Source organism: Gymnoscopelus braueri (assembly GCF_963280865.1).
Source record: "Gymnoscopelus braueri genome assembly, chromosome: 14".
In the NCBI taxonomy this organism is placed as follows: domain Eukaryota; kingdom Metazoa; phylum Chordata; class Actinopteri; order Myctophiformes; family Myctophidae; genus Gymnoscopelus; species Gymnoscopelus braueri.
The window spans coordinates 24463447-24476957 of NC_137619.1; the positions used below are offsets into that span (position 1 = coordinate 24463447).

Genomic DNA, 13511 nt, shown 5'->3' on the forward strand with positions numbered 1-13511 from the left:
GGTAATGCATTCCTTGTGTTGATTTATTACACAACAACCCTCACTTTCACTTCTCAGCACCGTAGGGGGCACCACAAATGTCACAAGCTTTCTCTGGTCCTGACTGCTGCAGCTTATAACTTATGATATACACAGTCCTGGGTATAGGCCACCCGGCCTGGCAGAGAGAGGGGGATAGCACCCCTTTCTAATTCAAGTGCTAACGCAATGTGCTAGTAAAGACACATTGCACTCAAATGGTATGGTAGGTTAATGTATTTAAATGGTGGATCTGCACTCTGGTAGCACTATTTTCAATTCAATAGATACAATGTACAGTATGTGCATGAGTTGAACACAAGACATTAAACAAACCTTCCATAGTAGACTTTACCTCTCTTTAGACAGAGTTATAAGAGATACATCTGGAACTTAGTCTTATGACTAAAATGCTATTTTAACCAATCTGTATGTTAGAGTACATCAATACAATATTTAGCGTCTCTGCAGTGGTTAGAGGTAGTATGAGACAATGGTTGACAATGTCATTAATGTTATTTGAAGAAGACAACAAGAAAACATAAAGATTGTACCTTTGAAAATAATTAAAAACACTGAGGCAGTTTAGTGTGTGTGTGCACAGCTCTCTCATCCTCTGTTGTGTCTCTTAATGTGACTGGTCTCAGTCCTCACCTCACCAGTCCTCAGAATCATCCATCACAGTGCATTTTATTGGGTGCTGACTTTTACTCTATTTCTTGGTCATTTATTGACTAAGCCTACTTTCTTTTTAAAGCCGTGTGTGCCTGTTGCAGGGGTGCCAACTTCATTTCTATTGCTTAGCCTTTTATGCTTCATGCATATTAACTTAGTGTGTATGTTTGTGGTTCCAACTGTGAACCATGAAGGCATCTTGTCATGCTTTTTGCAAAAGGCCTATAGGTACATTATTATAGACAAACTCTCAGTACAGTATATGCTGAGACTATACGCTAAATGCTGGGTGTGACCATGTCACTAGTGACTGAAAACGTATTAGGCCTACTTTATCTCTGACAGGGGTGCACTGCACTGTACATGATTGGGCATCTTTGATTAAGCTACTGATTGGATGTGTAAACTGTAAGACTTTTGTCGCATTTTGTATGCTTTATTTCTGATCTGGTCTGTGTAGGGAAACAAGAAACAAGGGCAGAGAGTAGAGACATGCAAGACAAGACAGGAGTTGGATTCAGACCCTGGGTCCTCACACTCACTAGCAGCATTATGGTCTGCGCTCACCAGTTTTTGGTGAATTAGTCATTACAGTATATGAATTGTTACTATTTTTGCAATTGCTCAACAATTGTACATTTCTGCAACATTTCTGGAGAGCAGGAAGCTTAAAGTTGTAGCCCGGCTGATGCATATCTCAGTAGGTGTTAAAATTCTAAACTAGTGCAGATTTAGCCACATTTGCAGAAGTGCAAAATTAAGGCCAACATAAACCTGACTGAAAGCATGGTTGGCAACCACTTTTTCAGTAATAGTCTACATATACTATACTGCAAGTTTCCTTTTTTCAAAAAGGACAGGAGATATTAGAGATGTATACTGCCCTGGTAACTTTCTCAATAGTGAACTGATCAATGAAGTGTGTTTGTAAGTAGTTGATAAATAATCCTACCAATTAACTTACAAACATTCTAGTGAATTTAGAATATGCATTATTGATGAATGAGAGCCCCGGTCTGTTTGGTTGAGATGGTTCCAGTATTTTATACACTTCAGTCGTCATCATCATCAACAACATATATAACCTCTCCATCATAACCATTATCATCATCATCATCATCATCAGGTCTTAGGTATTTCTATACTGTATACCTTCTGGCTTCATCACGCGGTGCCAAGCCATCATCTGCACGGCCTCATTTCTGTCTCTCATAACATTTATCTTCCACTCGCTTCCTCCATCTCTCTCTCTGCACATCATTGCAAACTTCTGCAATATTTCCGGAGAGCAAGAAGATCAAAGCTTTATCCCTGCTGTGCTGATGCATATCTCAGCAGGTGTGTAAAACGAGCACAGATATAACCAGATTTGCAGAAGTGCAAAACAAAGTCAAGCAGAATGAAAGCATGGTTTGGCGTACTGCCTGGTGTTGCCTCAATGTTGTCCCACTTGAGAACATTTGGGAGTATACAGGTATCTTTCACAACGATCTCCACTACTGCCGGTGATACTCCAAGTCGCCTCACCTTAAAGCCCACCACATCATCCACACAAGGGAGAGACCCTTCCTTTGCGTCACCTGTGAAAGAGATTCACCCAGCCATCATACCTGCAGTCTCCACGCTGTTTCACGTTGGCAAGATGCCATTCACCTGCAGCGACTGCCAGGCCCGGACCGGGCCTGTAATTCAGGCCGGGAGTCTTACACCCTTCCAGGCCACCCTAGGCAAATACTAGGCTACAACATGTACACGAACGCGCCTGCCGCAAAAAACAAAAAGAATACAAACATATGCCACACACTGTAGTAGTCACTACAATTGATTGATTGAAGTACTTTATTTAAAAAGACAAGGTAAAAGTACATGGAAGTACAGTTAACAATACAAGGTCCTCTATACTGGATCGCCCATAAAAGCACAACGGCTTATTTAAAATGAGGTCCCCATGCACTCAAATCATGATGACATTTAAGAAAACAGACAGATATACACTAGGAGGAGGGGGGGGTTAGGTTAGTACTTTGACAGGGGCCAGTTTGGAAATGCAGCCTCCTGAAGGTATTCATCAACAACACTCACTTCTACTGTACAGTAGCCTATGTAGTAATCACCGAAAATCATTATTCGATACCAACAGTCACACAAAAGTTCTATATCCAGTGGCAGTCCAGTGCTTTTCTATTCCCTACATACAACATACCATCAAATCTTGTCAACAAAATGTTTCCCTCAATACAACATTCACAACAGGACTCCTAAAATAATGCTATACTATGGTATTATGAAAACATGATTGTCTTATTTTGTCATCAAATTAGCTTACCAATAGTCAATATGCCAATACCAATATTCAACAAGAGTAGAATAACAGTAAGAATAGTAAACGTATACAGTAGTAGGCTTATGTCAAAAGCAACGCTCAATTTGTGTGATGTTATTTCAGTAACATTAAAAGTTGACAAAGTCAATTCACTCAGCTATTAGTAGGTTTTATGTTTGTGATTAGAGACATAATACCACAACAAACCACGATCTACTAGCACTAAATGGAATAAGCTTGACAGTAACAAGTAGCCTAATGCCAAGGGTATGTTTTTACAGCTAAACATTCAGCCAGTGGTGAAAAAAGTACTCAATTTGTTTACTTAAGTAATAATGTCAATACTGCAATGCAGAAATACTCTGTTAACTGTTAACTTAGTAAAAGTCTGGAATTTAAAATGTACTTTAGTAAAAGTACAAAAGTATTGGCATCAAAATGTATCAAAAGTAAAAGTACTCATTATGCAGAATGTCCCATTTCAAGTTTTCAAATATATAAACATCTTTTGAAAATAGCAGATCTACAAGCTCTACAAGCTCACAATCTGCTATTTTCAAATTTTCAAATGGCCGAAATGTAAATAGGGCTGAAGTGGGTAATGTATGTTTTGTAATAATAATCAAAATTGACAAAGTAACTAACTAAAGTTTTCAAATAATTGTAGTGGAGTAAAAGTACAATATTTTCCTCTGAGATGTAGTTGAGTAGAAGTAAAAGTACAGAAAATTGGAAGTACTCCTGTAAATTAAAAGTACCTCAAAATTGTAATGTACTTGAGTTAATGTACTGTAGTTACTTTACACCACTGCATTCAGCCATATAGAATAGCCTACCAATTGTGTACAGCTTGTTACCAGCCTGTAACAAGCTGTAAAGATTTAGCTCATAATATTATGAGCTAAATCTTTACAGCTTGTTACAGGCTGGTGAGAATATAATGTTTAGTAACATAATGACTAGGAACATACAAATAACTCAATATTATATCAGTTATGTCCAATTGTGGACTGTTTAGGTCCGTGATTCTCAACTTTAATTTTAAGGACCCACAGCTCAGTGCATAATGTATTGATTACTGCGGCACAAGAGCTTCACCATCGCACCATCAGAGCCACACCAATGAGATGTTATTATTGTTATGTTATATTATTATTATTATTATTATTAATATGTTCAACACGGTAACACCTGCTCCAACTCTCACAAGGCCTCCCCCCACCACAACTCCAGTCCATTCTGGGGAGAAACCTTTTGTATGTCAGGAGTGTTGGATGAGTTTCAACACTTCAGGATTGCTATGCAACCATGAGAAGGTCATGGCATGCCAGCAGTGAAAAAGAAAATACACAGATATGCAATTGAAATAATAACAATTTATCGATATATCACATTCCATCTCTCCAGAAATCTCTCCACAAATGTGTTTGTAAAGGTGTCTAGTAAGACATTTAACAATGAAATGTGAAATGTGTCATGGGAACTCATGACAGCTGCTGAAAGTTAGGGAACCTTATCTGGGACTGGGAATGTTTTTTTTCTGCCTTAAAAGCAGCACTGCCACTAAACTTTCCTCTTCTACCCCATATTTGAACCCGGTTTCCTGCGCAAGTGCTGACATTTTTACCATTGAGCTAATAGAGCAGGTCTGCTTGCTCGGGGGATAAATTTAATCTTGACCATCAGGTTTAAATCATTGGGGTGGATGAGGACCTTGCCCTACAGCAGTATGCCATCAGTAAGCTGAGTCATCGTCGAGCAGTTGCAGCAACAACTGTTCTTTATAAGATGTACACTCCCCAGCTGTCCAGTAGATCTCAAAGCACTGCTACCCCAAGCTCACATCCCAGGTCGTATCACCCGGAGGGTGCTACCAAGCCACGCCCTGACAATCCTCAAGTCAAACACCAAATACCTTGATAGGATCTTTCTCCACTCTGCTATAACAACATGGAACAGCCTTCCCCCTGCGGTTGTTGGAGACATAACGTTAAGAGGTATTCATGCCTTTAAGAAGAGGCTGAACAAACACCTCCAGTCCTCAGTATGTGAGCCTGTATCTGCAAAAGCTTAATAAAAAAACTAAACAAAAAAAGGTCAATTTTACAATGTACAATATTGTAGAATTGTAAATCTCTGAAATGTACCCTATGTACAGATTATGTACGTACAGATTGGACAACATTTCATTTTATTAATTTAAAAAAAGTTGTATAGTGAGGCTTTAAGCAGCATGTGAGGGGTCAGGATTGTCATGACTCTGAATCCATTGAAAGCATTTGTTTTGCACCAAAACGAATCCTAAGTGGGAAAACGGCCACTGCCACTTTTCCAACTCGTCGCAACCCCATTTCTAATATAAAAATAGATATTGCTAGGTGCATGTAACTTAAAAAGTAGATATATTTGTTTATCTAAATGTCCCAAATACTACGAGATACTGCTCCACAATGTCACATGCCTCAGGAGTCAAGGTTGTTTGGAGGGCCTGGTACCTCTGAAGGGTTCCTCCGGGGGAGTGGAGGAGTCTAGAAGGACTAGGGGAGTGGTGTTCAAACTTTTTCGTGTCAAGGACCCCCAAATTGATATGTATTTGGCTGCTGGACCCCCATCTGTAAAGAGAAGATTTATGTAAAAAAAAGGAAAATTCAAATGTACTGTATTAACAATTTCCCCCAAAAAAGCAAAAATAGCAGATGCACGAGCTCGCAGCACGGCACGATAGGGCTGAATAGGGCTGAATGTATATAGGGCTGAATGCAAAACCGCTCATCCAAGCTGATGGTCTCTCTGAAATTGTGTCTGCTATCTTTATATTGCTGGCCCAACTCTCCTCCGCAAGACAGTCTTCAAATTGGCCCTTGCTTAGCAAAAAACAAAACAAAATGTACCTTGTGCAGACGGTTCTATTCATTTATTTCATTTTCAGAAACAAAAAAAAGGCCCTCTGGGCAGCACCTCTTCTTCATGAAAGCTGGACAGTGTGAACAACACAAATCATCATCATCATCATCATCATCATCATCATCATCATCACCACCACCACCACCACAAGGTATGTTCTGGCTTTGTGACTCTCAGTGCCTTTGCAGGCTAAGGCCTGGGCCATCATCTCTGTTTGCATTACATGTCTTCGTTTCTGTCTCTTGCTGTAACATTTCTCAGAGGTGGAAAAAGTACTCACATTTTTATCAACTAGAAATACTCTGTTATAAGTAAAAGTGCGGAATTCAAAATGTAGCTACTTGAGTAAAAATACAAAAGTATTGGCATCAAAATGCACTTAAAGTACCAAAAGTAAAAGTACTCATTATGCAGAATGTCCCATTTTAAGTTTTCAAATGTATAAAAATCTTTTGAAAATAGCAGATCTACAAGCTCACAATGTGTTGCATCACGAAGCATTGTGACTTGTAGGTTGGCTATTTTGCAAATGGCTTAAATGTATATGGCTGAAGTGGGTAATGTATGTTTTGCATCTACAAAGTGACTAGCAACTAAAGTTTTCAAATAATTGTAGCGGAGTAAAAGTAAAATTTTTGCCTCTGAGGTGTAGTGGAGTAGAAGTAAAAGTATTGGAAATTGTTGAAAATACTCCCGTAAAGTACAAATACCTAAAAAATTTACTTAAGTACAGTACTTGAGTACACGCACTTAGTTACTTTCCACCACTGACATCACATTTCTCCATAGAGTTAAAAGCATTTCTCCCACTCTCTCCTCCCATGCTCCCTCCCCGTCTCCCTCTCTCTCTCTCCCTCTCTCTCTCTCTCTTTCTCTCTCTCTCACTCTCTCCGCACATCACTGCAGAATGTAGAAGAGCTTTCTCTCTCCACTAACACCACTAGACCAATCACACGCCGTATCTTCAAATAGCAGGAACATACTGTCCAATCAGATCAGAGCGGGGGCGGGATCTTTTTAGTGTTGCCATGTCCGCTTACTGTAAGCGACTTTTTCTGGGTAAGTTGCTTGTAAATATTGTTAGTTGCGTGTAGTGTAGGTGCTTTGGTTGATCGTCTATTTTCAAATAGCCAATTATGTTCAAAGGGCGAAGCGTTCGCTTCTTTTGGGCTGGTGTTCATAGACCCAGTTGCTTGTTTCTCCCACAACATCTGGCAACACTGGATCTTTCCATTCACCTACACACACACTCAAGCAAAAATCACTGGGTTGAGAGAGAGAAATCGAGCTAAAGAAAGGAGGGGGAGAAAGAGGGGTGCGTACTTGGATACCAAGGATATAACCACCCTGCGGCTGCTTCACTGATATATGCGTCAAAAGGCTTCTGAAGGAGACAAACATTAGCACGGATATTTTAAAGACGCGACCGTCCGTCACCACAGCCCATTGGTTAAAACAGATGCCCATTTGAAGCAGGCAAAAGAACACTACAGCCATTGCGAGGCGTCTTTTTTTTCTCCTTCCCCACAGACAGCAGGGCGCAGGAAACTGTTTATAATTTATGAACAGGCAGAACGTTGCTGCTGGGCCGAGCAGAGAGAGAGCAGCAGCACTGTGTTGTTTTCGTTAAAATAGAACTAGAGCTTCTGGACAGCTCTCCCTTGCGTTGTGCCCCTCAGGCTGCCATGTCGTTGTTGGCAGAAGGAACGTGCGAGTACGAGGAAGGAGAAGAAGGAGAGGAAGGAGAGTACGGCAGGGCCAGCAAGAGGCTGAAGACGGCCGAGAGGGAGGTGGTGGAAGAAGGAGAGGAAGAGCTGGAGGAGGGGGAGGACTCCGACTCCGAGTCCGTGGGGGGAGGACTTCCTCCCGGGAACAGTAACAGTGATGCCGCTGCAGCGGACAGCCGGGCCCGTTGGAACAGCAACAGCAGCAACAGCAGCAGCCAGCATGGAAGTGGACGAAGGGTGAGACATTATGTATAATTTATGTATTAAAATTTAATGTAACCCTATGCAGAATCAGAGGAGCCTGGCAGCGTGTGCGGGTTTCCTCTCTTTTTCATTCCACCTTCCATTCTTTGTCACACAACATCACATTCAATGTTCTTCTATTCTATTGTAGACAGAGCTACTAGTGAGTAGACTGATCTTCTAGACACGTTACAGTACAGTACATTCACCTGGTAGTGTTGCTGTTTATTAAGCGTTGCTTGCTGCGTAGAATGTGTGGCTGGGAAAGAAATGAGCTCTCCCCCTGTTTCTCGTGCACGCACGCACAGGAGCTTGCCCCTTGGTTCTGTGTAACCGTTGTGTGTTGTAATGTGCACGTATGGCTATACATTCATTGTTGTCGTGATATAAAATGCATGGACGGTTGGGGTTGTCCACACAAAATGCACTGGAGCACTGATTGAGACAGTGGTGTGAAGGCGGTTTTACATTTCGTCATAATAGCTTTCGCACATGTAGGCCTGATTTTCACACACACACACACACACACACACACACACACACACGCGCGCATTCTTCTGGTGATGTGATCTAATAATGACAGCAGAAGATTAGACATAATTTCCAAATGTGTGATCCAACAAGCTAGGATATTGATAGACAATTACAGCTCCATAACTGAATGTATTCATTATTGGATCCTTCTATTTGGGTTAAATATATGACCTTATGTACTTATGTACATACATTATGACCAAGCCTTAAGTAATTGCTTTAGTTTTATGTATGTTTGGTTGGGAGAGGATAACTGGCAGACCACTATTGTGGGGCACAAAACCAAACTTGCTGCATGTCAAACATACTGTAAAATGTGGTCTGGAAGAGCTGACCATTGGTAGATGGAGTGTGAAAATAAAATTAACTACTTATTATAGGCTGTGCAGGACTCAGTTAACTTGGTATGGCTGTTACAGTATTTGTTGTTGACATCCATGACACTTTCTCGTGAACTCCTCAGCAGGGCAGACATGGGACTTGTGTGTGCCTGCTTTTACCACAGCATGAGTTGTTACTGCTTATCAGCATTGCATAATTCCATCTGCACCTTTTTCATGGTCCCAAGACTCTGTGGAAGACTGATATGCTCTCTCTCTCTCTCTCAGGAGAATTGCATCATAATACAAATAGGAGTTGTGTGTGCTTTGGGGGAAATGCATCCGTATATATATAGTGTTGATATTCCACAGATGGTTCCACAAACCTCCAAAAATTAATTTACTCTTGTCAATATACTGTTGCTTGTGCACATATTGGCATTACTTGCATTCATGCACTTAAAGAACTGATAATAGTTAGCAGTGTAAAACCAGGGTGTTAGACTGAACTGCTCTGATCTTGTGGAGGATTTGTGTGCAGACTGCCCTCCACACGCACAGGAAGTGGTGAATGTGGCCTGTATAATGTGTAGTTGTATATGTAAGGCCTGAGGCTGAAGCCACAAAGAATTGACACATTGAAATGACACAGACAGGATGCATGATTACGCCTAGTTCACACAATTACCAGAATTCCGCTTTCTCAAAGCATTGTCTTTTAAAACACTTTTTTTATTGAGACAATTGCCAGGGGTGTACTGATACGGTGTATTCATCAAATATATAGGTATAACCAATGTTTTACATATGGAAAAGACAATGAAAAAGCGAGATAGGGAGTCAGCAAAAGGTGGTGCGAAAAAGTTGAGGAAAGCTAAACTTTTTCACAGAGTTTTGCAGCAAGACAAAGTGGCAATCAATCAGTAGCTTGTGACAGGGATGTTTTGGACGTTTTGAACACACCCATTTAGCAGAAAAACGCTTAGTGGAAACCCACTATCGCTGTTGTACCAGGCGTTAGCTCTCAGTAAACCACGGGCAAGTAAAATAGTTCTAACCAGTAAAGCAGAGTATGGGAAATTAGCGACACAATTTAGTTCCAGGAAGGAAATACACCTACGTGAAAATCTCCCAGATGAGCTAGGATGCCTCCTATACTCATGTAAAACATGACAGGGATTTTATCTTCAGTTAGATTTTTATTTGGCTAAATCCTGCATACCGCCTTGAGACTTCAGATTTATGAGTGTTGTGCGGTGTTGATTGATGAAATATTTCGCTCTGCAGTGCACCACCCATTAGTTAAAAAGAAAATGAAATGGACATTGAGAGAGCAGCAGTGGAGACTGAGGTAGGAGGAGTGGGTGGAGGGACTATCACACATTGTGATTTAGCTGGAGGGGGAGGGGGAGTGGGTGAAGGGACTACTGTATCACTTATTGTGATTTAGCTAGGGGTGTAAGGATCCATTGATCTGGATTGATCTATCGATGCAACGGGCAACGATCAAGTCAAATTGATGATGGTAATCTTATTGCATAACACTTTTATTCTGCAAAAACACAAATCTGTTTTGAAATAAAAATACCACAGTGGTTGCGGCTTGTCAATGCCAAACTTCCTCAAGTGTACAAGGTTCCTTATTATCCCTGGGTCATGTCTGTAAGGCAGTTGTTTTTGTAAACATATGCCTCTCCTCATGAGTAACAAATTTGCCTTAAGGACATGTAACTTATGCTTAATTAGATTTGGAGAACTGGAATTGTGTGATCCTTGTTGCTATTTTGCAGCGTCCGGTTTGTGCTGTTGGCTTGTGTCTATGGGAGCCAGTCTTGCAGTGGATGTTGTAACCAGGGGAATTAAGGTATTCCATATTTGTGCTATTCTTCTACCATGCCTCTTGACAGCAAGACGGAGAAACGGATGGTGACGCAGACTGTGACTAAATGTCACGCTCAAACGATTAAGATAGTGGCGGTGGTTACTGGTTACACAGCGGGTGCTTTTTCAGCCTGCGACACAAATAGGCTGTATTTATAGATCACACTAGCATGCCTTTAAATGTGAAGACAGAAAGAGAGAGGGAGAGACGGAGCAGGATAAGAGAGCAGGCATCGGAAGTGAAAGACAGTCATGCATACAAGAGCATATAGTTCATTCCCACACTGAATAGATGCAGAGGTTTTTATGAATAATACATCGGAAGGCTGGGGGTTGCTTTTGGCATCATTATTAAAATCTATATGTTATTAATGTTTTTAATGGGGCACCTGACAGTGCACAACTATCCATTCCATACACATAAAAGGTATACCGTGATAGCATAAATCCAGTAAGAAAATCGTTTTTCAGTTTTCTGTTAGAGTTTGTGAAATGAACAAACATCGTGTTAATTTAACTCCATTTAACTAAATGAAATCTCTGCTCGTATCAGTGTACTGACACTTTTAAAAATGGACAAAAAAACCTACCTTTTAACAAAGCGTCTTTTTATACCTTGATTTAACCTTTTTTTAAATTCTGGCCTCCAAGTACTCTGACAACAGGTACAGACATCACTGACGTAATAGACTGGCCTCCAAGTACTCTGACAAAGGGTACTGCACATTGAGCTATATAAGAACTGAAGAGAGCACAGAAAATCTCTGTTTATGCAGTATATTATTCATTATAGGGGTCGACCGATATTCGAAACGGGAGATTATTGGCCTCGATATTCATAATGTTTAAACATTTGTATTCGCTCTTTGACTGCCAGAGTGATAGTGTAATATTGTCACCCCACTGCCAGAGAAAAAGAGCGATTTTACTGTACCTTTGAAAAATCATGGAATATTCTCCGTGACCCCCGTCCTCACGGACATCGCGTCATCACACGCACAGGGTTGTCGTAGTAGAGGCAAAACGTTTTATCCACACGGTGCAATCCATTGCACAGCAAGAGGAACGGAGATATTGGCATTTTGACACAGGAAAAACAGGAAGTAAACAAGCCTTCTGGGTCTGTGGAATTTAAAATCAGAGCACAGACAGCTGATGTTAAATATGCTGTTGCTACACTTTTACGTCAGCTACACTTAAAAATATAAAATAACAAGTGTGAACCCATACTCATATTGTATAGCTATTGAGATATTTGATTGAGAGTGTAGCTTGTGGATCTGCTATTTTCACTCTTTTAGTGCGACAGTAGGGCATTCATTTAAAAAAAACATAAGTTGAAATATGGATATATATACGATTTCTGCCCGACAGCGATGATGATTGCATTTATCCATCAAAACATTATTTGTTTATTTGTATTTATTTGCTTGCTTGCTTTGTTTATTGGATTAGTTTAATATTATTTATTTTCCATATTTATTTTTACAGGAATAAAACCCTGTTTTGTAATGTTTTACAAAAAATTATAAACCGAATTTATAATTCGGTTTATAAGAAATGCTGCTACAAGTGGGAGCTAATTAGAATGCTGCATTTGATAGAACGAAACATTTGGGGAGCTATTTGTTAATTATTTTTTATTGTATAATGTTTCAGTTAGGGGGTTAGGGTTAGGACGTATTCGATTCTACGAGACTCGAATACGTCTTTCAAAGCGATCGGGGGATCGATCATACTGGAGATAAATATTTTATGATTTTTCAAAGGTGAGTGAAAACACTCGAAAATCGCTGGCAGTGGCGTGACAAAATTATGTTTTATTTCTGTCAGTCGAAAAGTTAATGTCGGCTATCGGGCCTCTTTGATGACTAATAATCAAAATCGATTACGACCATGAAAAAGCCATATCGGTTGACCCCTAATTCATTGCACAAATCCTCTAATCCTACAGCAAAATGTACATCCAATCAAAGAGTAAAGTATGTAGAAAGTTAAACGTGTGTGTGTGTGTGTGTGGGGGTGTGTGTGTGTGTGTGGGTGTGTGTGGGTGTGGGTGTGGGTGTGTGTGTGGGTGTGGGTGTGGGTGGGTGTGGGTGTGGGTGTGTGTGCAACCATGGCAGGTAGTAGGAAGTCCGTATTAAACATTTATGCTCTTGTTGTTCAGGTGTCTATTGGAGACATGTGGATTATTTTTTTGGATTCAGATTTCAAATAAAGGCTAAAAACTTTGTACATGTAACCATCTACTGGGTGGATTGCAGGACGAACCCTACTGATTTTGTTACCCCATGGCCTTTTCTCTAGCACCTCTCTCTGAAATAATTCTGCTACTAGTAATCATGTTGTTTTTCACTTTAATGGACCACTTGCCATATTTTGGGGGCAAGTTGGTTTGAAGTGCAGTCAAGGGTGTTGTGGGTCGGTCAACCGTCGTGCCAACAGACTATTGGTGTGTTCTGGACTGGCTGGCAAAACGGCCGAGTATCCCTGGCAAGGTGGGTTGGGTTAGGCTGAATATATTATCAGTGGGTGTGTGCAAGATCGATGCAATCATGCTTTTCATTACCTAAAGAGAAATGCGCTGCACACTCAGCACAACAGTGAACAGGACGTTTCCACTGTGTCATCAAACTAATGTCCTTGTGCTGGAGGAGCAGAGTTATCAACTATGAATCTACAGCACCTCAAACAGACTGCAGTGCTAAGAGCTATGTGTCCACATGGACTGGACACTGAGCAGATGTCCGCCTAAGGGCCTAGGAGGTCTCTGCAGCAGTCACTTGTTGTGTCTGTGCATACCTGTCCGTCTGATATGTACACGAGAAACGTTGTCTGTAAAATGGGTTTGGTATGCGGAGTATGCTTTGAGTACACTGAACTATG

At 40.7% G+C, this 13511-nt stretch overlaps 1 protein-coding gene across 2 annotated transcripts in view; it reads left to right on the top strand.

The window, feature by feature from the left end:
- Positions 1-7178: 7178 nt before the first annotated feature.
- The window catches only part of hnrnpll (heterogeneous nuclear ribonucleoprotein L like), a 39744-nt gene continuing 33411 nt past the window's right edge, over positions 7179-13511 (top strand). For both annotated transcript variants that reach the window (XM_080449972.1, XM_080449973.1), the window contains exon 1: positions 7179-7884. In XM_080449972.1, the coding sequence (XP_080306098.1) occupies positions 7606-7884 (279 nt within the window). In that variant the 5' untranslated portion in view covers positions 7179-7605. The remainder of the gene's footprint in view (positions 7885-13511) is intronic.